A 25173-nucleotide genomic window follows, 5' to 3' on the forward strand; every position below is an offset into this window, starting at 1 on the left:
CCTAACTAAGACTCAGTAGAATGTTATGTATTCCTAATTTAAATAATAGCAATTGTTTCTACACTCTAAGCCAGCGATGGCGAACCTTTTTCGGCTCACGTGCCACGAGAGGGGGGAGCGCAGGGGGGTCGTGTGCGGGCGTGCCGCACCCATAATGCAATGTGCGACCCCCCAGTGTGCATGCGCGGACAACGCGCTCCCCCCCATTTTACATACTTTTTTCACCCTCCCCAGGCTCCAGAGGCTTTATAGGAGCCTGGGGAGGGCGAAAAGAGCCTCCCCCGACCCCCTCGAAGCCATCCGGAGGCTTCAGGGACCGTCCTGAGGCTTCCCTGAAGCCTTCGGAGAGCTCAAAAGGATCCTCCGAGCAAACCGGAAGTCACTTCCGGTTTGCTCGGAGGATCCTTTTGAGCGCTCCGAAGGCTTCAGGGACCGTCCGGACTGTCCCTGAAGACTTCGGAACGCTTAAAACGACCCTCCGAGCAAACCGGAAGTGACTTTCGGTTTGCTCGGAGGGTCATTTTAAGAGCTCAGAAGGCGTCAGGGAAGCCTCCGGACGGTCCCTGAAGCCTTCGGAACGCTTAAAACGACCCTACATCTGGTATTAAAGATTATAGTGTCCCAACTATATAGAGAAACTTTTACCTTTAAAATAAAATTAAATATTTCAGAGGAGACTCTTGGCTTCCAGCAAGAATCACAAATGAAATTCAGGACAGACACAATATGTTTTCCTGACAAGTTTCAAAAGGCTTCCATTATTCCATGTAAAGATGAAGTGAGGAAAGCTAAGGCTCACAATGAAGAAAGACTTGCCATAAAAGTAAAAAAATAACAAAAAAAGCTTCTTCCAACATGTTAAAAACAAGAAAAATGTTAAGGAAACAATTGGTCCATTGCTGGGAGAAAGTGGCAGAACTATTTAACTCATGTTTTGCATCTGTCTTTACACAAAGGGATAAAACAGTCCAACCTATCAAAAACAGCACCACAAAAATCAGATTAGGAACACAATTTCAAATAGGGAAGAAAATGGTAAGTGTGCTCCTGTCTACCCTAGATGAGTTCAAATCATCAGGACCAGATGGATTACACCCCAGGGTTCTGAAGGAACTGGCAGACGAGATCTCAGAACCACTGAACTATATCTTTCAGAGATCCTGGAGCACCAGGGAACTACCAGAGGACTGGAAAAGAGCTGATGTGGTTCCCATCTTCAAAAAAGGGAAAAAAACAGATCCAGGAAACTACAGACCTATCAGCCTGACCTCAATACCAGGAAAGATTCTGCAAAAGATAATCAAGCAACAAATTAGCGAACACCTTGAAGCAAACAAAGTAATAGCCAAAAGCCAACATGGGTTTGTCAAAAACAGATCATGCCAGACTAATCTTATTGCATTCTTTGACAAAGTGACAAAATTAGTAGACCAGAGGAATGCCGTCGATATAGTTTACTTGGACTTCAGTAAGGCATTTGATAAGGTAGACCATAACCGAACAATGCAGAAGAACTGAAGGCCGCTATTGAAGCATCCTGGTCTTCCATAACACCTCAGCAGTGCCACAGGTTGATAGCTTCCATGCCACGCCGCATTGAGGCAGTATTTGCTGCAAAAGGGGCCCAAATCAAGTACTGAGTACATATGCATGCTTATACTTTTCAGAGGTCCGATATTGTTCTATGTACAATCCTTGTTTTATTGATTGCAAGTAATATTCTAATTTTCTGAGATGGTGGATTTGGGGTTTTCATGAGTTGTAAGCCATAATCATCACAATTATGACAAATCACGGCTTGAACTTGTTTTGCATGTAATGAGTCTTATCTCATATATTAGTTTCACCTTTTAAGTTGCATTACTGAAATAAATGAACGTTTGCACGATATTCTAATTTTTTGAGTTTCACCTGTACTTCTAGTGTCGTTGGGAGACATTTCTGCTTTTGTTCAAAACATGGGAAATCCTTGCTTAAAAAGAAAATAGTTTCTGCTAATGTGATCTGCTAGTTAAAAATGCTACGATTTTGTACAAAGGCATTCGTTAAATTGCTCCCAATAATTGCCGTATAGAATCTCTATATGAGAAGCCAAAGCAACTTATGACGGGATAAAAATAGATGCCCTGGATCAAGATCAGTCCAGTTTAAAGCACCCTGACCCTAAAGACAAAGCTTCTCACAAGAGGATTGTGTGCTTTATAAACAAGAATACAGGTATTTACATTCTTTTGGAAAAGTATCCCGAGCTGTGCTGACTCAGTAGAACAACTACATTTGACTTTCTCCTGTAATGCTTTCTAACAGCCCTTTGTTGCATACTGATACTCAGCTATTTTTGTCCTGTTTTGTTGTTAAAAAAAAAACTGCTCACACACAAACAAAAGCAAAGCAAAAGACTGTGATGGTTTTAAGAGTTTAAAATGGCTTTATCTCATATTTATCTTTTCCTAATATAACCTGCAGTAAATTACCATCCAGTCACTATTTAGAGTTGGCATACTAATTCCTGGTTTGTACGTGAAGGACAGAATATCCATTCAGTGTAGCATGTAAGGCAGCAAATTAAAATTCAAGGTGGGTTCGAATCTTAAGAGCAGCGAAGCAAGGCTTTCTTGGAACAAGAAGGTTACAATCATTAAGCTAAGAAGTAACAAAGAAGTGAGGAGGCCTTTGATTTCCCAAGAAATCTTCACTAGGTGAATGCTAAACCAAAAGGATGGAAGAGGGAAGGGCACCCATTTATTTTAAACTACAGAAAAAAAAATCTAGAAGGACTCTGTGATTCAGTTGCATGCCTCTAAAATTTTGATCATTTACTATTAATATAATATAATAGTTTATTAATTAGTCTTGCAACCTTAGTGATAAAGAAAAATAAAATGAAGATATAGTCTGATTTTTGCCTGTGTCTTTCTTCAAAGATCCTTTCCTCCAGTCCTTAAATCAACAAAGTGCAGTAGCTTACTTTGCAAGATATTTGTGCAGAACCCTCTGACGTTTGAGTGACATTTGACCGACATTTGACCATGATTAAACCTGTCCAGCTGAGCTATTATCAAAACTTGCCTCTTCCCCAGCCCACTTTAATGGATATTTTTGCTGATGACTGATGACCTTTGGTGGGAGAGCAAATTAAGGCATCTGCCAATTGCTTTAACTTGTCCAGCCTCAAACAATAAGGACAGCATCACACGTTAATCTCATTACTCAGAAGAAACAGGACACAATTAGTTTTGCCCTCTGTTAATTGCATGTTGGACTCTCACCTTCTCTGGATGAACTGGGTTTGAGGGGTAGAGAAGCAGCTCTTGAAGTACGTAGCAGCCTCATTGAAAAATGTTGGATAGGGAATTCTGGGAGCTGAACTTCACACACCTTCATTTACTGAGCTTGTGAACCACTGGTCTAAAGCTATCCTGCTAGGCAGATGCCAGTATGGGAATATGTCATTCATTGCATCACCAATGAGTACAGAGATAGGATAAGCTTTAAAATGCTTTTAAAGTGAAACAACTAAGAGCCAATCCAACATAGTCTGTCTCCACAAGCTGGGAATGAGACAAAGGCCAACACACATGAATGGGTCCTTCCACATCAGCTAGTGAGGCATTATTTTGCTACACTTAGCATTTACACATGTCATTTTCTCAGTAGCAATTGTGTTTCCCTGTTGCTAGCTATTTATTCACTTATTATTCATTCATTTATTTACTTCTTACTTATTTATTCTATGTCACATTCCGGTGTTCACGTTGCATACAGAGATTCAGTTTGTTCGGTGAAAAACTTTTATCTCTATCTAACAAACTATGTGATAACCAGCACTAAATGACAATGATACAAAGGTAATCAAATCCAAGTCAGTTCTAACCAAGTTAACACCATCACCCATATATATACCATTACCCCACCCAGCTCCACCCACAACTCCACCCAGGTGACACCCACCCACCATCACCAATCACCATGACCCACACCTCCAGCCACACCCCCACTCAGTGTCATCATAGCCTCTTTCCTGGTTAGCCGCATCCGAGCAAAAGGGTTACATCAGAGTAGGCAGTTGCACCCGAGTAGAAGAGTTACATCAGAGTAGGCAGTTGCACCCAGGTAGAAGAGCCACATGCAGCTACAGGCTCAATCGACATCAGAGAGGCAACATCAACGTGGCAGAGTTGCATGGTGGGCATGGTGATGGACAGGGTCCCCCTGGATGGCAGCCTGAGAGCTGACATTCTATTGCTATTTACTCTATTTCTATTATTTCTGCTATTTATTCATTTATTAATGAAGTTTCCATATAGCAGGAGTGTCAAACTGGCGGCCCACGGGCCAGATCCATCATGCACAGGCCATGCCCACCCCACCTCCAAGAAGGGGGAAAAGGTCACAAAACATCACATGGCAGCAACGTGCCGCTGCAAGTTTGACACCCATGCTATAGAGCACAAATAAGTGTTGCTATCCAAATGAATTACAGAACTAGCAGTGGCATTTTAAGAAAAATTACAACACTGGTTTCTAGCAGTTATCTCAGATTCCTTAGTGGCTGTGTTAACCAGCCATTCCCAACCAGGTGCTAGACTCCAACTCCCAGAATTCCCAGGGCAATAGGATTTTGAGAATAAAGTCCAGCACATCTGAACAAGAACCAGCTTTGTAAACCTTAATTTCCTCTCCTAATTTCCTGGGCTCAAATGAGAGACCCAACTCATTTCTCTGTTTCAATAGCAGCTATAACAAAGGACAAGTCCTGGATGCCAGCCACATTCTGAATAAATCTATTTGGGTTGCTAAACTGAATTCATTAAGCACCATCAAAAATATATCATCTATTGCTTTCTTAGGAAACTATTTAGAAAGCAAAGAAAGTGCTGATCTTTAGTTCTATCTTGTAAATTTAGATGTACAGAACCTGAGACACTTGTGGTACAAGTACTCTCTCAAGTTTTGGGGAATGGTCAGACACACTCCAAATTTCCATCAAACCGTCTTTAGTGTAAGAGAAACAGGAAGTACACAGAATAACTGAACAGGAAACATTTTATTAATTTGACTTTACAAAACTCTAACTTTCCTAACAAGAGAACTGGAGCCTATAGTTCTGGTATTTCCTGATTGTCTCCACCTAAGTATTAACCAGGTTTAATTCTGCTGAGCCTTTTGAGGTCAGCCAAGGTCATCTGAGCATTGCCAATGTTGAACTTTTCTGCAGCAAGTTATAAAGACAAACCTTGCTCTAGAGCTGTAAATAAAAATCTGCTTTCGTCTTCCATTTTCCAGGCCAATAAAAGCCATGTACCAGGCTAACTGATAAATCAATTATATTTACGTTTAATATAATGAAATAGCTATAAAATAGTTCATAGTTCAGAATTTCCTCCTACCCATAGTTCAGAGTTTCTCATACTTAGCAACTTTAAGTTGTATTGACTTCAATTTCCAGATTTTCCCAGTCAGCATGTTTAAATCATTCAGCCACTGTATTTAAATTGCAGTTCTTCTGCACTGACTTGATTGTGTTGGAGTCACCATTCATATTGGCTATATTTGTTCTCAGATTTGCAAGGAAACTGAACAACATACTATAGGCAGTCCTCATTTAGTGATTGCCTCATTTAGTGACTAGTTAAGAGTTATGTCAATGATGAAAAGTAGCTTTGCAACCAATCCTCACATTTATGACTTTCACGAATCTTTAAAGCAAAGGAAAGTGGAAGTAAGATCTTTAGCACTGTCATGGTTTCATTTCATGAACACTTCACTTAACAACTGAGTTGGTCCCAATTGTGGTTGTTAAAAGAGGACTATTTGTAAAATGCTTCCAAACTGGCATCTTATGGCTATACCATACCTAATGTCTGTTTGTGTTTAAAGTCTTAGGAAAGTACATTTAAATGTTGCTATCACCTATTGTTTGACATTTATATTTACAAAAAATGTTTATTCAGTAGTGTTTATTTATTTAGTGTCTTTCAGTCAATAGATACCTGGACAAATCTATGCAGCTTTCTTGGCAACATTTTCTGGAAACAGTTTGCTACTGTCTTCTTCCTCGAGGAGGAGTCTCCAACCTTGGCAACTTTAAGTCTTGTGTGGCTGGATGGGGAGATACCTGTCCCGGAGCCAAAGGAGCTTGACTGGCTAACAAGCATCTCACTAGGCTAGAATTCATGGTCACACAGTTTTCAACCAGTACACAGTAAGCAACCACTGCATCCACTTGGCTTTCTGTTACTATTTCCTTTATTTTTTTTAGTTACTAGTTTCTTAAGAAATAGGTGTTTTCTAAGTGACCTTTCTATGTAAAGTTCACAGTTAAACAGAAATTAATTTTGTTAAGTTGTGCAAGTTCAACAATTCAGCGGATGAGAGGAAGAATGACTGACCCAGTGTGAGAGCCCAGAATGAATGAGAATAGTGTCTACCTAATGAGTTATGTGCTTAGACAGGTCTCAATTCACGTCTACAGCATTTTGTGTGTATTCACAAAATGTCTATACCTTTCAAACAGATAACTCTGGGTGGTAAACAGGACAGATCAATGTAACATAAAAACTATCCCCCAATCATTTTATCTATCCCATCAATAAAGCATCCCCTCAACATAGCATATTTAAGTCTATATCTATTCACTCAGACACCATCAACTAGGAATCAAAGTAACCAATATTCCATTTTCAAATAAATGTTTTAAGTATTTTCCTGAATGCCAGACATGAGGGGCCATGACACTTAGGGCAGCATGTTTCATTATGCTACGGCAATCAGAAATGCTTGACTTCTTGGAGGAAGCGTACTCAGATCCTGCCTGGATTGCCTGGACGTGACAGAATCATAATCAAGGTGGCATAATCAATCTTGGCACTGTAATGCTAATTATAATCTATTAGGGGGGTGTTATAGGTTAGCACTTGGGGCAGAAGAGCTAAATAGAGTGGTGAATAAACAGGACACGGTGGCTCAGTGGCTAAGACGCTGAGCTTGTCAATCAGAAAGGTTGGCAGTTTGGAGGTTTGAATCCCTAGCGCTGTGTAACAGAGTGAGCTCCCATTACTTGTCCCAGCTTCAAATAGCTTCAAATGCAAGTAGAAAAATAGGAACCACCTTTGGTGGGAAGATAACAGCGCGATGTGCACCCTTGGCATTTAGTCATGCCGGCCACATAACCACGGAGATGTCTTCGGACAGCACTGGCTCTTTGGCTTTGAAACGGAGATGAGTACCGCACCCTAGAGTCGGGAATGACCAGCACATATGTGCGAGGGGAACCTTTACCTGTTACATTTCAAGGGAGGTCACATTACCACCTCTTTAAAACCTATGGCATTCTGTCCTTCCTTAGAAAAGCATTAATCCCCTTCTGAACTAGCTGCAATAATCATGTTTTTAGAAACCAATTCCAGGAATTGTCTTATTTTAATGTTGGTATTTCGTTTCACCAAGCAAGCAGAAGAACCACATACTTCCTTTCCCAGTGTGGTTTCCTCAGTCATAACTGCACTTGTTTATACCATCACTAATTTGCAATAATTCTTCTTTTAGGTTCCCACTAGAATTAGAAAGCAGCAACAAATAAAGCAATGAAAAATATTAATAAAAATGGGAGGTCAAGGGAAATCCTAGTATTCATATGACCAGACATTAGAACTAATTTACACCAGTTAGTACACTGTGCTAGGCAAACGCCTGATCACACAATGTATTATGCTATCTATTTTTAATTGAATGCTATCCTTCATAGTCAAGTTTCCCCAGAAAAGTTCTCCCACAATAACATCACAAAATAAAGACTCAAATTCAGAATATCTAAATACTCAATGAAAATAAATTGTAATTTCCACAATAAAAGTTCAAAATAAATAAAACATTTTAAACCATTTCAAGTACTGGTTTGGAGTGTCACTTCACACCTCACTGCAAATTGTAATAAATACAAGAGTCTTGCATTAATTGATGTATTAATATAAGCTAGCATGAATACATGTGCATGAAAATAAGAGGAAAAGAGAAAACGGGAATGCAAGCATATATAGAATTGAATGTGATTTTTTTTGTTACGATTTGATGTCTGAACTATAGTGAACCATGTTGGAAGTGAAGAGAGTGGAGCTCCCAGACCTATGAACACCAAGATCTGGCTTGCCTGTATGATAAAGCAAAACATTAGATATGTGTCTTCTAAAACTCTGACATATGGATTAGTAATCTAGGGCTTTCTACGTCTAGTATGAACTACAACTCCCAGCATCTTTTACCATTGTGCATATGATTTTGGGCATTGGAAGCTATAGTTAAGCAACATCTTAAACTTCCAACTTTACTTTTGGTCTAATGTAAGGTGTAATGCCTTTTAAACTTACAAGGCTATTTACAAATCACATGAGTCAGCACACAATTTGACAGGCATGTAATCTGCTTTCTTATTACTGCTGTAATTCCTATCTTAATTTTACTGCCAATTTCCTGACTTCTCTTCAAGGTAATGCCTGGAATACTTAACAGGTTGTGTACATGCTGAAACTACCTTTGAAAGGGGGGAAATATTATTTTAATGCTAGACCAACCTAAGTAAGGATGACTTCAGAAGTTGCCAGGATTGTATTTAAATGCAGGTGGGGAGAGGCCCTAGGATGACTCAGCAGTCAACTAGCAGGATATTCTTAAAAATACATTTTAATCTGGAGACTAGAATCTATTTACACCTATATTAAGTTAACAGTATAAAATAAGCAGTGACAATCAGAAATACAAAGTAATAAGCCTTTTTATACAGCTATATAATTAACATAAAGATTTTGTAACCCTGACAATGGCAAAATCATTATTTGAAGTCTCACTAACACGGAATGAGTAACTGGAGTATTTCATGGTAATATTGGGGGAAAAAACCTCTAAAGGCTATTCATAATTCTGATTGAATTAAAATACTTCATTTTATTGTATGTACATTGTATGTCAATGTCCAATGACACCATTTTGTAGATAAGACACCTGGAGCAGTTAAATAGTGAAGTTAAATATATGTCACATTATTGGCTATTTGTACAAGACTATTAGTACCTTAGGTATTGCTAAATAATAATAATAATAATAATAATTTGAATATTTATTAGCCGCTCCCTTTCCAGGCAGGACTCGGGGCGGCGTACAATGGGCATATAAAACATAAAACATGTGTACAAACACACAAACATACATATATACAAAGACACACATGCACGGAGGAGGTAACAAATTACAACATTTAGACAGTTAAAAATCACCATTAAAATACCCCAATTGTAAAAAACCCAATGTACAATTAAAATTTAAAATTTAAAAAGACAGTCAGGAGGAGTGAGAAAAATTACGGTTGAGCCAGGCCAGATAATTGAAAGAGGTGGGTCTTCAGCTGTACACGGAAGGAGCGGAGATCGGAAGTAATCCTGATGTCACGGGGGAGGTCATTCCACAGGGCTGGGCCCATCACAGAGAAGGCTCTGCTCCTGGGTGTCGCCCCCCGACACTGTTTGCACGGCATAGTACATAATTCAAACATTTCATTCTGAATTGTGTATAAAGATTAATTTAAACCTGTTCAGCTGGTATGGGAACAATAAGCATACTTGTAATATTTTCAGTAACATCTGTACTTTACACTTATCTATATTGCAAGGTATTTTTTTTAACATAACAGGAAGAGAATGTAAACACCGAATTCTTACTGGAACATCAGGTTGAATAAATTGGGCTGGGCAAAACATTCGTCATAGTTTCCAAAAGTCGTTTAATTTCCCGTTTTAAAACTATATAATTTTGCTCTGAATGCCAATGATACTTATTCGCAAGACCACTCAGTGTTTGAAACCGTGAGATCTATTGTAATATTATCCACCGCATTGCTGAGTGGGATCCCTTGGAAAGATTTAAGGACTACAGCAACACGTGCTCATCAGGGCAACCCTTGTGGCTTTGCCATTATCTTGTTTTCCTCCCATCTTCTTAAAACTCTGACTCGAATTCAGTCTAAAGCTCCTCCTCCTGCTGCCACCCCCCAAAAAAAAACACCCCTGTCCATGCACAACTACTTTAATCTGTCTCTGGAGCCTTTGGCCGAGCCCGGGGTTGGCACAACCGCGCTTGGCGGGGAAGCAAAAGCGCGGGGAGAGTTTATTGGTCTATAATTTTGTTGCACGCCCCCCAGAGTCGCTTTTCGCTCGAAAATATTATATATATATTAGATATATATATATATAAAGCAAATAGTTTCTCACCCCAGCCGCGCTTCCAGCTCCCGGAGAGCCACTGGGCGGGCGGACCGGCCTCGGAAGCGACCGCTGGGCGGAGCCACCCCTGCAAAAGCCTGACAGGACGGGCCGGTACAGCCACAGGAATCCTGGCTAACCTAGCAGTCAGAGGCGGCGGCAGCATGGAGCGCGACCCGCCTGTTTTCGATAAGCCCAAGGTGAGTGAGCAGCCGGTGCGGGGTCTGACTTGGTGCTTCTCCTGGACGCCGAGGAGCCGCTCTTTCTTCGGCGGGGAGTTGGAGGCGGTAACGCCCGCTGAGAGACCCCCGCTAGTCTTCCCTTGAAAGCTGCAGACTTCCCTTTCTGCCCTCCGGTGATTCGCAGAGTGCCGGGGGCTTATTTCTTTGTAATTGGAGACCTGCTTGTTATCCTGGCTTCCCCTGCCTGAGTCCACTCCCCAACTCCGAGGAGCGATTCCCTCCCGCGTATTTTCTTCGTTGCTCACCAGCCTCTTCCCATGGTGACCCACCTTTCGCCAGAAATGCAGCTCAAGGGTCATCACGACTGGATCAAACGCTCCTTTTTTACGTCCCTATTCAGGGTAGAGTAGGGGCTGCTGGATGGAGCTGACCTTTTACAGGTAGTCCTCAACTTACAACAGTCCATTTAGTGACAGTTCAACATGTTACAATGGCACTGAAAAAAGTGGTTTATGACAGTTTTTCATAATTAACGACCGTTGCAGCATCCTCTTGGTCACATGAGCAAATAACAGCCACCTGGCAACTGACTCCTATTTATGACGGTTGCAGTGTTCTGGGGTCATGTGATCATTTTTTGTGGCCTTAAGCAAAGTCAATGGGGTAGCCAGATCCACTTAACGGCAGTGATTCACTTAAGAACTGTAACAAGAAAGGTTGTAAAATGGGGCAAAATTCGCCTAACAAATGTCTCCATTGCTTAGCAATGGAAATTTTAGGCTCAGTTGTATTTCTAAGTCAAGGACTACCTTGTACTTTGTTCTGGCTGGCTCCATCCAATAATGTCTGAATCAGATAATCCAAATTACACTTGATTGTCCCCAAGCTAACTCTTGGTTTCCCATCCTTTTGACAATAACGCCTTAAGATTGCTATCTCATCCTGTCTTAATTAGCCTAAATTGCTTACATTATACATTTCACCCTTTGACATTTCATCTCTTTCCTGTCTTCATTGCCTCTGTTGTCTTTCTGCTGTCACTTCCCACAGCTATCCATCATTTTACTCTGTTGCAGTTTCTTGTTTCATCAGTAATTCTGCCTGTTTAATTAAAGAATTATCTTTATTATGTGGTCCCTAGTCTTTGTCCAGTCAGGTAGCAACATCTAGTGTGTAATCGTTTTCTCCTAAGCTGGCGCTGTCTATGATAAATTTTGGATGAGATACCACTAGGAAATATGGTTATACATTAGACCGGGAGATTAAAAAGAAAATCCCACAAGGATATTGTGCATTGTTGCCAAGATGACTGTGGTATTGAAATCACCTGGAATGAAGTTTGACTATCTCTCCAGGCCTTATCTGAAAAACACAAGTGAATGACAATGTTAAATATTCACTTTTGAGGAAAACTGAATTTTTTTTGCCACTGATACCTAAATGTTTGACTAGACATTTACAAAACTGGTGTATGTAAGAATTTTCGCATTTACATTTCACAGTGTAAATTCTAAATGCTCATAGCATAGTCTGGTTTAGTAACTTCTATTACTGTACTCTTAAACTACTATCTGGATAGATGTTTCAAAGATAGATGTTTATATGCATTATTTGAACATTTTTCTTATATTTATTTGCCACCCATCTCACAGTTCAAGGCAGCTCTGAGTCTTTTATTCTATTCATTTATCAAATTTGGAAACCACCTATCTCACTTGCAGAGCAGTGTACAATTAAATGTAAAAAATGTAAATCTATTCCCACAAGGGGCAGTTGAGACAGAAATAAAATAATAAAAACAAAGTTAAAAAGGCAGTGGAGGCGTTAAAGGCGCTAACAAACCTCATGGCTGCGTGTTCCTCTTTGAGCCCCAAGTGAATTGACAGAACCAAATCTTCAGACATTTCTGAACATCCGCGAGAGGGGGGACCCGCCTCATCTCTGGAAGGGGAGAATGTTCCAAAGAGTGGGGACAATGGCAGAGCAGACTTCTTTCTGGACCCTGCCAGTCAAAAGTCTTTAACTGATGGAGTCCACAGCATATCCTCCCTGCCTGACCAGGTGGAATGGGCTAATATAGTCAGCCGAAGACGGTTTTGCAGGTCAATCCATAACTTGAACTGATTTCCTAGTCAAATCATATAACAATAAAATACGTCATAGCCCTTTCATGTTGGCTGAAATAATTGACAGCTTTTACATCTATTTTACTTATATGCCATTATATTTTTCTTTGCCAAATACATGGTTCTAATCCATATAGTGCATTACTGATAAAGCTGAAACCATTTGCTGGAATCTGCTTAATTATTTCCAAACAGGTTCTTGTGAAACTAATCGAATTATTTAACAAAAATCAAGAACATCTCAGTTTTATAAAATAGGTTTTGGCTCTGATCTTATTTAAATCTAATGTAATTTTGAATGAGAGAACATTATTCTGGGCTATAGGATTTTATGTTATGGCAGAAAGATGTTATTGATATAATCTGGTTTGTCATAATGAGTAATAAAGTTGAAAATAGATTTTATTTTTTATATTTAATGCTTTGTGGAATGCATGATTTGTTACATTGATTTTATCTGTTTTAACCCAGGTTATGGATTTGGCTATTCTAGAGAGCCATTTCTAGTGGTTAAAATGTTGGACTAGCAACAGGGAAACCCAAGTTCTAATCCTGCCTTAGTTACAGAAGCCAGCTGGGCACGTTTGGGCAAATCAATCTTTCTTTCAGCTCCAGGGAACCCTGACTCAATGGCTTCTGAAAATGTTGCCAAGGAAATTGCAGAGGCTTGTCCCTGTGATTGCTGGAAGACAAGCTTGATTCAAAGTAGATTAAAAAAAGAAGAAGTCGTCAGAATTGCTGATGTATCCTAAAAACACAAAAAAACCTGCCTCACACAGACTTAGTAATATCATCTACCGGTAGAAAATTCTTGATAATTATGGACAGACAAAATTTATAAACATTGGTATCCCCTGCAGAGTTAACTGGGGTGAGGCAAAAGATCCAAAGTGATAGATGCTACTATAGGTTGAAGTCTTGTCTCTATGCATGCAATCCATAATTATACCTCCCATTTGCACCCTACCTCCTCTACCCTTGTTTTAGAGTTGTTCTGATCACTTCATGTATTAAGCTAAAATATCTAAGCGTATTATTAGTCTTTGGCCCCATACTGGTTCATAGAAAAATTCATTAACTGCCAGCAATTGAATCATGAAAATCATATACTGAAACTTTCAAACTTGTATTAAGATGAGCAGTTGTTTCCCTTTGGAAACTGACTTTCTTAGAATGCTAAATATGTGATACCCAGCACAGATTGTAAAAATTGTATTTTGGTGATTTTAATGCAAACTGGCACTATAAACTGATTTGTGGGAGAAGAGGAATCCTGGCCTTATTTTACCCTGCAGCTCTGTTCATTTTTTATATTTCTCTAAGCTGAGACTTTGTCTTTTGGTTTCAATTCCATCTTAAACATTAGAGCCGTTTTCAATTGTCGATCAGTTCAAAAGAGAATTAACTCTAAAGTGTGTTCTGAGTGCATGTTCTGCAAACAAAAGTTTCCTTCAAGGAATTGTGGTGTAACGGAAGTTGAATAATCCCCACACACACAATTCCTCTTTTTTCTTAGAGTTCCCAGACTACCATCTTTATCTTTCCAAAGTATCTCCAAATATTTGAACAATTATAATGTTGAAATTACCCCATTAGCAGAACTCAGTTCAAAGGTATTCTGAATTCAAGTTTATACTGTTTATGTCAGGGGTTCCAACCTCCAATCCATGGACCAGTACCAGTCCGTGGCATGCCAGCAATCGGGCTGCACAAACAAGCAAAGCCCCATCTGCAGGATGCAAAACCACGCCCCCTCCAGTCCATGAAAAACTGTTCCATGGAACCGGTCCCTGATGCCCAAATGGTTGGGACCACCAGTTTAGGTCATATATCCTTTTAATTTGAAACCAAGCCTTTTCAGGAAAAAATAAATGGTAGCTAAATCTTTTTCCTGTGTGAAACTAAACTGAGTTAAAATTTTATGCATGCATAATTAAATATGTTCAAGTTTTCCTCACTCTGTTACACTAGTCTCTTGGTGAATAAACTGACCTAAACTATTTGCTCGTCATCACGTTAGGACTTATTCATCTTCTTTTGATGAACTAAGGGCTTGAGTCTGTAGTCAAAATGTGCTACCTAATTTCTAATTTAAAAAGAACAAATCAATCTCAACCTATGCATTCTAACAGATTTGGAACGAGATGATCATTTTTGCTCATGTGTGCATAGGTTTGGTACATCAGCTTTATGTAAAGAAGCATTATAAGACTGGTAATGATATTGTGAGGTCAGATAAATTACCAATCTTGTGGTACAATTACAGTGAATATTAGACAAGATCTACTCTTTTTCAATCATTAAATAACATTCCAGAAAGAGTTGTCATTCTCTAGTGCAGTGGTCTCCACCTTTTCTGGCTTTCTGGACGGGAAGGGATGGAATTGGGCTGCAGAAGTAGCAGGTGAGGCATGTGTGCGCAGCTCCACTTGCACAAGTGATGAATGAGCATGCATGCAGCTTCCCTTGCACAAGAGGTGGGAACATGCACCTGCCGCTTGCACAAATGGAGCTGCATGCTTGCTCACCAGCCACTTGTGCAAGTGGAGTTTCATAGGCGCACTTCTCACCGGCCGCTTCCACAGCCCAGTTCTGAACAGGCCTGGCCCGGTACTGGGCCAAAGCCCGGGAGTTGGAGACCCCTTCTCCAGTGGTATCCCAAAATTTTACATGTATAAGTCCCTGGTGGACTTTATGGAACTTAGTCCCAAGTAAATGTACAAAAAACTATAGCCAGAAATTTTGTATCTTTTCCTTCCATTGGAAAACAATGAAAGGAACAGTGTCACATTTATTTCATTTAAATAGTTTCCTAACTTTGGCATGTGCAATCATCTATTCCTTTGTAGAGAAATCAAATAATTGGGCAATTCATGCATTCAAAACTGTACAATATTTCTCACTTTTTTGTTGTTGGTAGAATTAATATACAAAAACTTCATATACTATTAAACTGAATGTTCTCTCTAAAAATTAATGTTCAAGCAGACCCATGATAATTTGCTGGGCAGGCAAGTGGGATCATATTGTTCTACGTTTGGCAGCTCTCCTTTAATTAATTAGAAACCATACTGTTTCAGTATATCAGTTAATTGATGAAATTTTCTTGATTTTAGTTATAAAAAGACTGGATATAATTCTTATTGAGTGGAACTCTACGTGTGTCAAGTTTCATTAGAAACTGGATATGCATTCAGTTGTAGACCGATTGTGGGCTTGTTATTGTACTAAAATCTTTCAAGCAGAACAGTAACATGTTGTATAGAATTAGTATTGTTTGACTTGATAGATTTGGATTGGCTTCCTCAGTACTGTGACAATATATGAAATAACCGACATGGTTTATATGTAAGATATCTATGTTTTATATGTAAATTAACCTTCTGTATATCTGCTGAGCATGTAAGAAAGCCATTGTGGCCTAATGGTTATAGTGCTGGCCTAGAAGCCCAGAGTTGTAATCCCAACCAGCTGGGTGACATAGTAAAACAAATTCAAAAGTACATGTCATTCATTTGAGATCATTTGATTCTAACTGAGAAGTTAGAAGCCAGCTGGAAAGCCTAATGATAATTCCATTAGTAAATTCAAGAATTTGCTTACAGTGCTGCCTATTTGCTGGTGTTCAATCCAGGAATGTCAAAAATATCATGTTTCCCCAAAAATAAGACAGAGTCTTATTTTCTTTTGACTCCCGAAATAAGCACTTGACCTTATTTTTGGGGAGGTCTTATTATTTTTGAGGTGCAGGAGGCGGAGAGCATGTCACCTCATGGCTGCTCCTGTGTCGCAATATTTTCGGAGAGGGCTTATTTTAGCACATGCGCTCAAAAGCCCGATTGGACTTATTATCCAGGGAGGTATTGTTTTGGGGGAAACGGGGTACGGCTTGTATCATATGCAGGCTACATTTTTCTCTCACACAATTTATACACCCTTGCATAGTTTTCCTTTTTAGCTATATATACTTTTTATTTTTGGAAAATCTTTTTATTCTTTTGACATAACAAAAATTCTAATGTGTACATATTAATCTGAAACCTATTGAAGCAGATCTTTTCCCAGAAGCTTCCTTCATAATTCTGAATTCTGTATATTTTATCATGCCTTTGGCACTGTTATGAAAAACCAATTCTATCATTACTAGTCCTGCTTTGTATATCATTCTTAGTGCCATTTATAGAAAATTAATATAACGGTTGTACTCAACTTACCATCAGAAATGGGACTGGTATTGCCATCATAAGTTGTAAAACAACTCATCATATGACCAGACCTGATTTTACTACCATTTTTATGATGACTATTATATTATAATTGTTAAGCAAAACTAGCTTCCCCAATTGATATTGGTGCAACTAGTTATAAATGCAGGCTACTTGCCAAACATCCAAATTGTAATAACATAACAGTGAGGCTATTGCAATGGTCATAACTTCAAGGACAGGTGGTAAATTAATTTTTCCAAGGCCCTCATAACTTTGAACTGTTGTTAAATGAACAGTCGTAAGTGAGGGACCACTTGTAATAGGAAAACAAGAATTCATCTGGATTAGATGTTACTTACATGTTCATCAGAATATTTTCTCTAGTCTGCAAATATCCTCTGCTAGCGTGAAAGGAATGAAAAGAGGGAAAAAACATTTTTTCAATAATGTATGTCACTAAAGCTGCCTTCATATTAGTACAAGATGACAGATAACAAAATATATTATGTCAATTCTTCGATTACAGGATCAATTTGGGGGACATATATCATCTTGATTTAGTGATCAAGGTAGTTCACATAGTTATTGTATGAATGAAGCTTGGATTACATATCTTGAGTTCCTCGGGGAATTCAAAATGCAATAAATCGGTACAAAGGAGGCGCAATGGCTCAGTGGTCAAAGACATTGAGCTTGTCAGCTGGAATGCTTGTAGGCGTGGGTTTGAGAACCGAGCTCTGAGCAACAGGGTAAGTTCCCATTACTTGCTGCAGCTCCTGCCCACCTAACAATTTGAAAGCATACGAATGTGAGTAAATAAATAGGTACTGTTAGGGATGTAACCCTAGGCTTGGCTTGGCAATGTATATAAGCTATGATTACTTTACTGTTACTTTAAATGCTTAAGAGATGTAATTGGTTTGTTACCTCAAGCAGTCATAAGAGGGAGCCAGAATGGCTGTTAGCTCTCTGTTTTGTTAGACATTGATCGGTGTATTGTGAGGTATTGTGATTTGCTACTGTTTAGGTATATTTTGTGTGCTAGACTGACTATTTTGATAACTGAATTACTGAACCATGTATGACTTGGACTGTTAACCAGACTCTGAATACCTATGTCAGCGTTCCAAATACAATGCAGAATTAAATCAAAGTCCAAGGCAAAGTTATCCTTAAAACTTCAATTTAATAAGACAGACAAGTTGGCATTGTGCTATGAAATCCCAAATCTGATTTGCTTCCTGGAGTTCCACCCAGTTGAAAGTTCATGATCTTATCCCCACACCCATAATCCATCACATGGTCCAAACTTTTTTTTCCACGCTGGCATCTACACCCCTCTGCTTCTGGTCAGGTGTCGAGGTGCGGAAACAAAAGATGACCTTGAGCTTCTAGAAAGAATGACAACACATTCCACAATTCTACTCCTTTCTATTCCCCCCTCCCAACTACTACACTAATGAAACAGCATAGGAAAATAATAGAAAGTGTGGCAGGCCAAAGATCCGAAAAGATTTATACCATTTTATACATTTTTATACCATTCAGTGTCTCTGTATGCTGGTTTGTGCGTGTTATTCCATATCACTCTCATTACGCTTCTCTGCATACCTACTCTCCTAATGGGGAGCTTAATTACTTAACAGGTACCACTTTGGTGAGAAGGTAACAGCATTCTGTGCACCTTACCGTATAGTCATGCTGGTCATATGACTGCGGAAATGTCTTTGGACAACACTGACTTTATTAGCCTGGAAATAGAGATGAGAGCCTCACCACTAGAGTTGGACAGGGAAAACCTTTACTTTTTATTGGATAGTAAGATCTTTCACAGAATATAGGTACTGTTGTATCTTCAGTTACACATTATTTTCCCCCTATAACAAATAGTCATGGATAGTCATCAGCCTCTGTTCAGAACACCTCAGCAGAAGCAAGGCAGTTTATGTGTAAGTCAGTCAGGGGGAGTTGTTATTGTTTTGAACTTGAAATTTTCTGCGTCATCTCACAAGGTTATTTGAATTTTCATCAAATTTTAAAACCGCTTGCATTTGGATAAAAGGTAGAGAACACATTTGTTATAAGGGACTGAAAATGCAGCTGAATGTGGAAATTAGATGGCTAATTCCAATAGACTTATATAACTTTTTAACTCTTGCAGGTTGAACTTCATGTCCACTTGGATGGAGCCATTAAGCCAGAAACTATTCTACATTTTGGCAAGTAAGTTAACAACTCTGGGCCTTCTTTTTTTTTTAAAAAAAGCAACCATGCCATTGGTACTTTATCATTAATCAATATTGTTTGCAGACTCTCTCAATTATTCTGTTTAAATTTTAAAAGGGAAACATTTTGATGTTTGATCCCATTTCTTATGTAATGTTGTTGATTTATGAATTTAGAAGTAAAATTTCATATAGCTACCCTGTTTTCCCCAAAATAAGACCTCCCAGATAATAAGCCCAATCGGGCTTTTGAGTGTATGCGCTGAAATAAGCCCTCCCCTGAAAATAAGTCCTCTCTGAAAATATTGCAACACAGCAGCAGCCATGAGGTGACCATGCTCACCGCCTCTTGCACCTCAAAAAATAATAAGGCCTCCCTGAAAATAAGGCCAAGCACTTATTTCAGGGGTCAAAAGAAAATAAGACCCTGTCTTATTTTCGGGGAAACATGGTAGAACAACCAGGTTTTATTTCAGGAAGTAAATTAATGGTGTAGTCATAGTTATATTTACTCATATGTATAATCTACTTAAAAGTGGGCAGCACAGCTGTACGATCATGGTTCCCATCGTATCAATAATCTCTTCTATCATTTTCTCAGATGTGGCGGCTCAGTGGCTAAGACACTGAGCTTGTTGATCAGAAAGGTTGGCAGTTCGGCAATTCGAATCCCTAGCACCGCATAACGGAGTGAGCTCCGTTACTTGTCCCAACTTCTGCCAACCTAGCAGTTTGAAAGCACATAAAAATGCAAATAGAAAAATAGGAACCACCTTTGGTGGGAAGGCAACAGCGTTCCGTGCGCCTTTAGTCCTACCGGCCACATGACCACGGAGAACATCTTCGGACAGCGCTGGTTCTTCGGCTTTGAAAAGGAGATGAGCACTGCCCCTTAGAGTCGGGAATGACTAGCACATACAGTATATGCGAGGGGAATCTTTACCTTACGTAAGATAGATGGAAAAATCTGAAAGTTAGGAAAGGATAGGATGCAAAAATCTGGAATCTGACCCCACTACTATATCTGACTGTTTTAAAACTTCTGAACATGAAAAAATGTTTAAAAGCACATTTATGAATAAAACAATTGTATCACAAAATTTTGGCAAAATGCTAGGAAAATGGAAAACAGTGAGAATAGAGCTTATATCCCAGTGGAAGCTGTTGTGGAATAATATAATTTCAGTAACTAAAAAGTTACTACTCCAATGGAAATTTATACTGTTGTGTAAAGCTTAGAAATTCCTGTTTGTGAGTTAATAGTAAGGCAGTTTTGTTTATTAAAGCATTTCGTGGCACGAGGAAATGGGACAATAGAATTGGTATTAAGATTCAGGAAACATCTGATGTGCATGGACATAATTTATCAACAAAGTTATACCAAGAAAGGAAATATGTATTTTATTGGACGCTTCATTTTTAAGGTTAGAAGTTAGCTGGGGATACATTAAAAAGTATTATATAATAGTTAGCCAGGGCTATTTGACTATTCCATTTTTTTATCAGCATATACACTCACAAAAGAAATGTTTGTTTTGTTTTTGTTTGTTTTTATTGGATTTATATGCCGCCCCTCTCCCAAAGGACTCAGGGCGGCGTACAACATTAAAAAACACACATCCCAAAAGTTAAAAAGAAATTAAATACATATCCAAAAAAAACACAAACTGAATTTATAGGACAATAAATTTAAAAATGAGTTAAAATTAACAGGCCAGGCCGGCTTGCTGGAAAAGCCAACTTTTTAGGGCGCGTCGGAAAGACCGGAGGTCAGGGATTATGCGAAGCTCTGGGGGCAGCTCATTCCAGAGGGAAGGCGCTCCCACAGAGAAGGCTCTCCCCCTGGGGGTCGCTAGCCGATACTGTTTGGCTGACGGCACCCTGAGGAGGCCAACTCTGTGGGATCATACTGGATGGTGGGAGGCTACTGGTGGCAGTAGGTGATCTCACAGGTACCCTGGGCCTAAGCCATGGAGCGCTTTAAAGGTCATAATTAATACCTTGAATCGCACCCGGAAAACAACCGGTAACCAGTGCAGGCCGCCTAAAAGGGGTGTAACATGGGAGCACCTAGGTACCCCCATGACAACCCACGCGGCCGCATTCTGGACCAGCTGAAGCCTCCGGGTGCTCTTCAAGGGCAGCCCCATGTAGAGAGCATTGCAGTAGTCCAGGCGAGAAAGGACGAGGGCATGAGTGACTGTGCACAGAGCATCCTGATCCAGGAAGGGGCGCAACTGACGTACCAGGCGAACCTGGTAAAAGGCCCCTCTGGTCACGGCCGTCATGTGTTCTTCTAAACTTAGCCGCGTATCTAGAAGGACTCCCAGATTCCGAGCCTTCTCTGAGGGGGCTAAAATTTCTGTTCAAAACTAATCCTAAATTAATTTCAGCAGTTGATATACAAACTTTTTAAAATTCCTAGGAAAAGAGGAATACATCTACCTGCAGATACAACAGACGGCCTTCTGAAACAAATTACTTGTGATAAACCAGGATCTCTCACTACTTTTCTTCAAAAGTTTGATTTGTACATGCCAGCTATTGCGTAAGTGAAATAATTTGTTCCAATTCACTTATTGTAAAAAAGATTTCCTCTATCTAAAAACTGATATTCATTTTGCTAGGTTAGCAATCTGTTACGTCATGCTTATCCTTTTTTATTACCTGCCTGTATTAGCTTCTGGGTGTATGTATTTGCATTTATGCATTCTCTGATTCTCTCTCTCTCTCTCTCCCCTTCCTCCCTCCCCTCTCTCTTACTCTCTCTTTCTCTTTCTGTCTCTCTCTTGCTGCTTAAAGATCAATGCCATTGTTCCAATTGAGAGAATATTAATCTACTGTACATGACTCACTGGTAAATGATAATCCTCTATGCTTATCAATTACCATGTAAGCAGAATAGTTTCGAAGGGTATTTAAAATTTTTCTAGTTCTTGAAGCCATATAGGCATCTGCTATCACAAGAGATTTCTTAAGATCAGCATAACTTGCTGTGATCTTGAGATTAGTGCAATCTTAAAATTGGATGCTGCTCCTTACACATTTTCTTGCTTTAATGTATATAATGTCCTAATTTGTATTGCTAGAGAAACACCCTTCTATAACAAAATGATTTTGATTTTATATTATTTTAGTTTTTATCACATCTTCATTATTTTTATAAACTCAGTGCAGCGAACATAATACTCCTTCCTCCTCCTCCTACTTTCTCCACAAGTCTGGAATTAACCACATGAAAATTTTCTCTTACATGGCATTTTTATCTGTGTTACATTGCTATAGAAAAGCAACTTGTCTTTAAACTTTGACTAAATGATGGTGGGATTTTGGTTAAGGAGAATTGAGCTCACAGGTTCACAGCTGTCACTATATATCCAGTTGGTTTCAATGTGGACAGTGAATGTTCAACAAATTGTGCTCTTGGCTTAAGAATCCAAACAAATTCATATAGCAGGTATATTAGTATAAATTGGCTCCAAAGTGCATAATATGTAGCATTTTATTCTTGCTAGAAGATATGATTACAAATTATGGATAGTAAATACGAAAATATGCTTTGCATTTATATAGAGCTGGAGTATGCAATCTGGTGTCCTCCAGATATTTGGACTTTAATCTCTATTGTCTTTATCTTTGATCAGGTTGACTGGGGTTGATGGGTTTAAAATCCACAATCAGTTGAGAGAACCATCTTTTCTGATAGACAGCATTTCAAACTTTTAAAGTGCTCTCCTGCTTACTCAGGGATACATTTCTGTTGAAGGGGAAATTGTGGGGATATGCAGTTTTTATTGAATAAATTCAGTTAAAACTGTAGGTGTTTGTATTTTCTATTTGAAGCTTCCATGGCATTTGAATCCGTCTGTGCTCTTTAAATTTGTAGTTATTTCTTAAAGTTGAGTTTAGCATTCATAGGCTATAAAGTTTAGGACAATCTTTTGGGGAAGGGTTGAAGAAGAAAATTCAGGTAGTTAGGCAGTCTTTATTATATTCATTCACAGATGAAGAGAAAAATGAAGAAATGGCAGGTCTAATGGGTAGGAGAAATAGCATTTTGATAAAAGCTAGTTTGTCTGCATTGAATCAAATTAGATTAGATAGAACACCAGATAATGTTTTTGGGGTTTCATCTCTCAGTTTTGTCCCTGATACCAACTTGTATCATGATTTTCAGCCAATTAAAGTCTGTTTCATCTGTATGACTTTTTGAGAATCCAGATCTAAGATGAGAAATTGAGGGGAGAAAGGAGATGAGAGAGGAAGCACATGACTGTGAATCTCATACAAAAAAAAATCAAAGTCATGTATTTTGTTATTTTTGGACTAACACTAGCACTGGGTACTAATGCTAATAATGATTTAGATGAGGCATAGTATTGTGTCCCGTTGGCCTCCAGCCCCTCCAGCAGCCGAATCAGAGCAGGAGGAGGCGTGGGAATCAGGGCCAGCATCAAGGCAATCTGAGTGCTCCAAGGAAGAAGAGGAAGTGGAGCTGGCAGAGATAGAGAGGCAGAGGTGGAGCCTGGACCATCCGTCAGTCCTCAGATGGAGAGTCAACAGCCCCCGGGTCTGGAGGTGGCTGATGAGAAAGAGGAGGAACAGTTGGGTCTAGTGCCTGACACGCAGCTGCCCAAAAGGCAGAGGAGAGGAGAGCAGTGGAAATTCATGAGCCGATCCTTGGGAAGGAAAAGCCACTGCTGCTAGCGAAGCCCCACCCTAGTTCTGGGGATAAAAGGCAGGGGGCGGAGATGAATATATATGGCAGACAACTATTCATCTTCCGGACAGACGGACTTGTTAGCCTGCGATGAGACTTTTTTCCGGGGTTGCTGGCGCTCCTAATAAAGAAATCTTTGAGTTAACTTCAGAGGGTTTGTCATGTTTGGGGAACTGGGTCAGAACACATAGTGTTTAAAAACTGGGAAGAACAAATGGCCTATTTCTTTGGGGTCCATAAACCTCTTGGCACTCCATACGTTGTTTGATTTAATATTGACATTGTTGGCTCATTTTTCTCCTCAAAGTACTAATTCAAAACAGTCTCATAGATTTTGGATGCCATTCTTAGAATTTACGCAATCATAAGCGACAGATTTTAATGGACAGTAAAAGAACATTGGCAGTACACAATGTCCTGTTTCCAGATGAGAATTGATGCAAGGAATATCGCCAATAATTTCTGTTTAAACATTTGTGTGTTGCTCTTTTGTACAGCTAGAATTAAAACTATTTTTACTCAATTCTAGGCACATGTGACTTGTGACCTGTACATGTGTTAGAGGAAAATTATTGGATGTAAAAAGGACTGGAAATATTCTATGTTTCAACTATCTGGAATTTTAAATATTCCAAACTTTCCCATTAACTGAATCTATTTAGATAATGTTCAAATAAGGAAAATATTTTCCCTTCATAATCTTGTAAATATAGCTTATTGCATTACATTTTGGGGATTGGATCTGAATCAGAATCTCGATCTTTTTGTTTGATCTTTATTATACACTACCAAACTTCTTTGAAAAGCCAGATTATTGTGTGGAGGGGGGGGGAGGTTATGTAGTTGTTTTGATTGGGGACACATTAGAGTTGTAAACAGTATGCTGCTATTTTAGAACTTTGTTTCTGGTATTCTTATAGTTCTGCAGATCCATGTTTTACAGATTCTGAATTAGCCAAGACTATTCTAAAAGAAGCTTTTTTATTTCCAGAGGTGACCAAGAAGCTATACGAAGAATTGCTTATGAATTTGTGGAGATGAAAGCAAAGGAGGGTGTGATCTATGTTGAGGTGAGGTACAGCCCTCATCTTCTTGCCAATTGTGAAGTAGATCCAATCCCATGGAACCAGAAAAAGTGAGTTATTATTTAAATGCATAAGATAATGCTTCCTTGTCTTGGAAACTTCCTAACGTATTTCATCTCCCAGGCAGTTGCTGAGGGTTCTGGGAATTGAAGTTCACATCCCTGGAAACACAAATAAAAAGATATAAATTACAGTATTCTAAGAGGAACAATTAAATTTTACTGAATGGCAGGTGACTATGCAGTTTTGTGACTAATGGCACACTGTATTTGTTTTCAGTGAACATGCAATACTGATGTTGACAGTATAATGACTCTGCATATCTTTTAATTTTTCATAGCATATAAGAGATCAATATACAGTTGCTTTGTTCATTA

The 25173-nt window shown here is 39.1% G+C and overlaps 1 protein-coding gene and 1 long non-coding RNA gene across 2 annotated transcripts in view; one reads left to right on the top strand and one right to left on the bottom strand.

Moving 5' to 3' along the window:
- Positions 1-9099: 9099 nt before the first annotated feature.
- On the bottom strand, positions 9100-10311 carry LOC309389071. Its single transcript, XR_014174887.1, has 2 exons — positions 10260-10311; positions 9100-9550 (listed from the first exon to the last, which is right to left on the bottom strand). It is a non-coding gene; the product is annotated as an uncharacterized lncRNA (long non-coding RNA).
- Positions 10281-25173, top strand: part of ADA (adenosine deaminase) — a 29460-nt gene continuing 14567 nt past the window's right edge. Inside the window, exons 1-4 of the mRNA XM_081947008.1 lie at positions 10281-10450; positions 18928-18989; positions 21417-21539; positions 24703-24846. Of these exons, the coding sequence (XP_081803134.1) occupies positions 10415-10450; positions 18928-18989; positions 21417-21539; positions 24703-24846 (365 nt within the window). The 5' untranslated portion in view covers positions 10281-10414. The remainder of the gene's footprint in view (positions 10451-18927; positions 18990-21416; positions 21540-24702; positions 24847-25173) is intronic.

Source organism: Natrix helvetica (genome assembly GCF_964273705.1).
Source record: "Natrix helvetica genome assembly, chromosome: 3".
Taxonomy (NCBI): Eukaryota; Metazoa; Chordata; class Lepidosauria; order Squamata; family Natricidae; genus Natrix; species Natrix helvetica.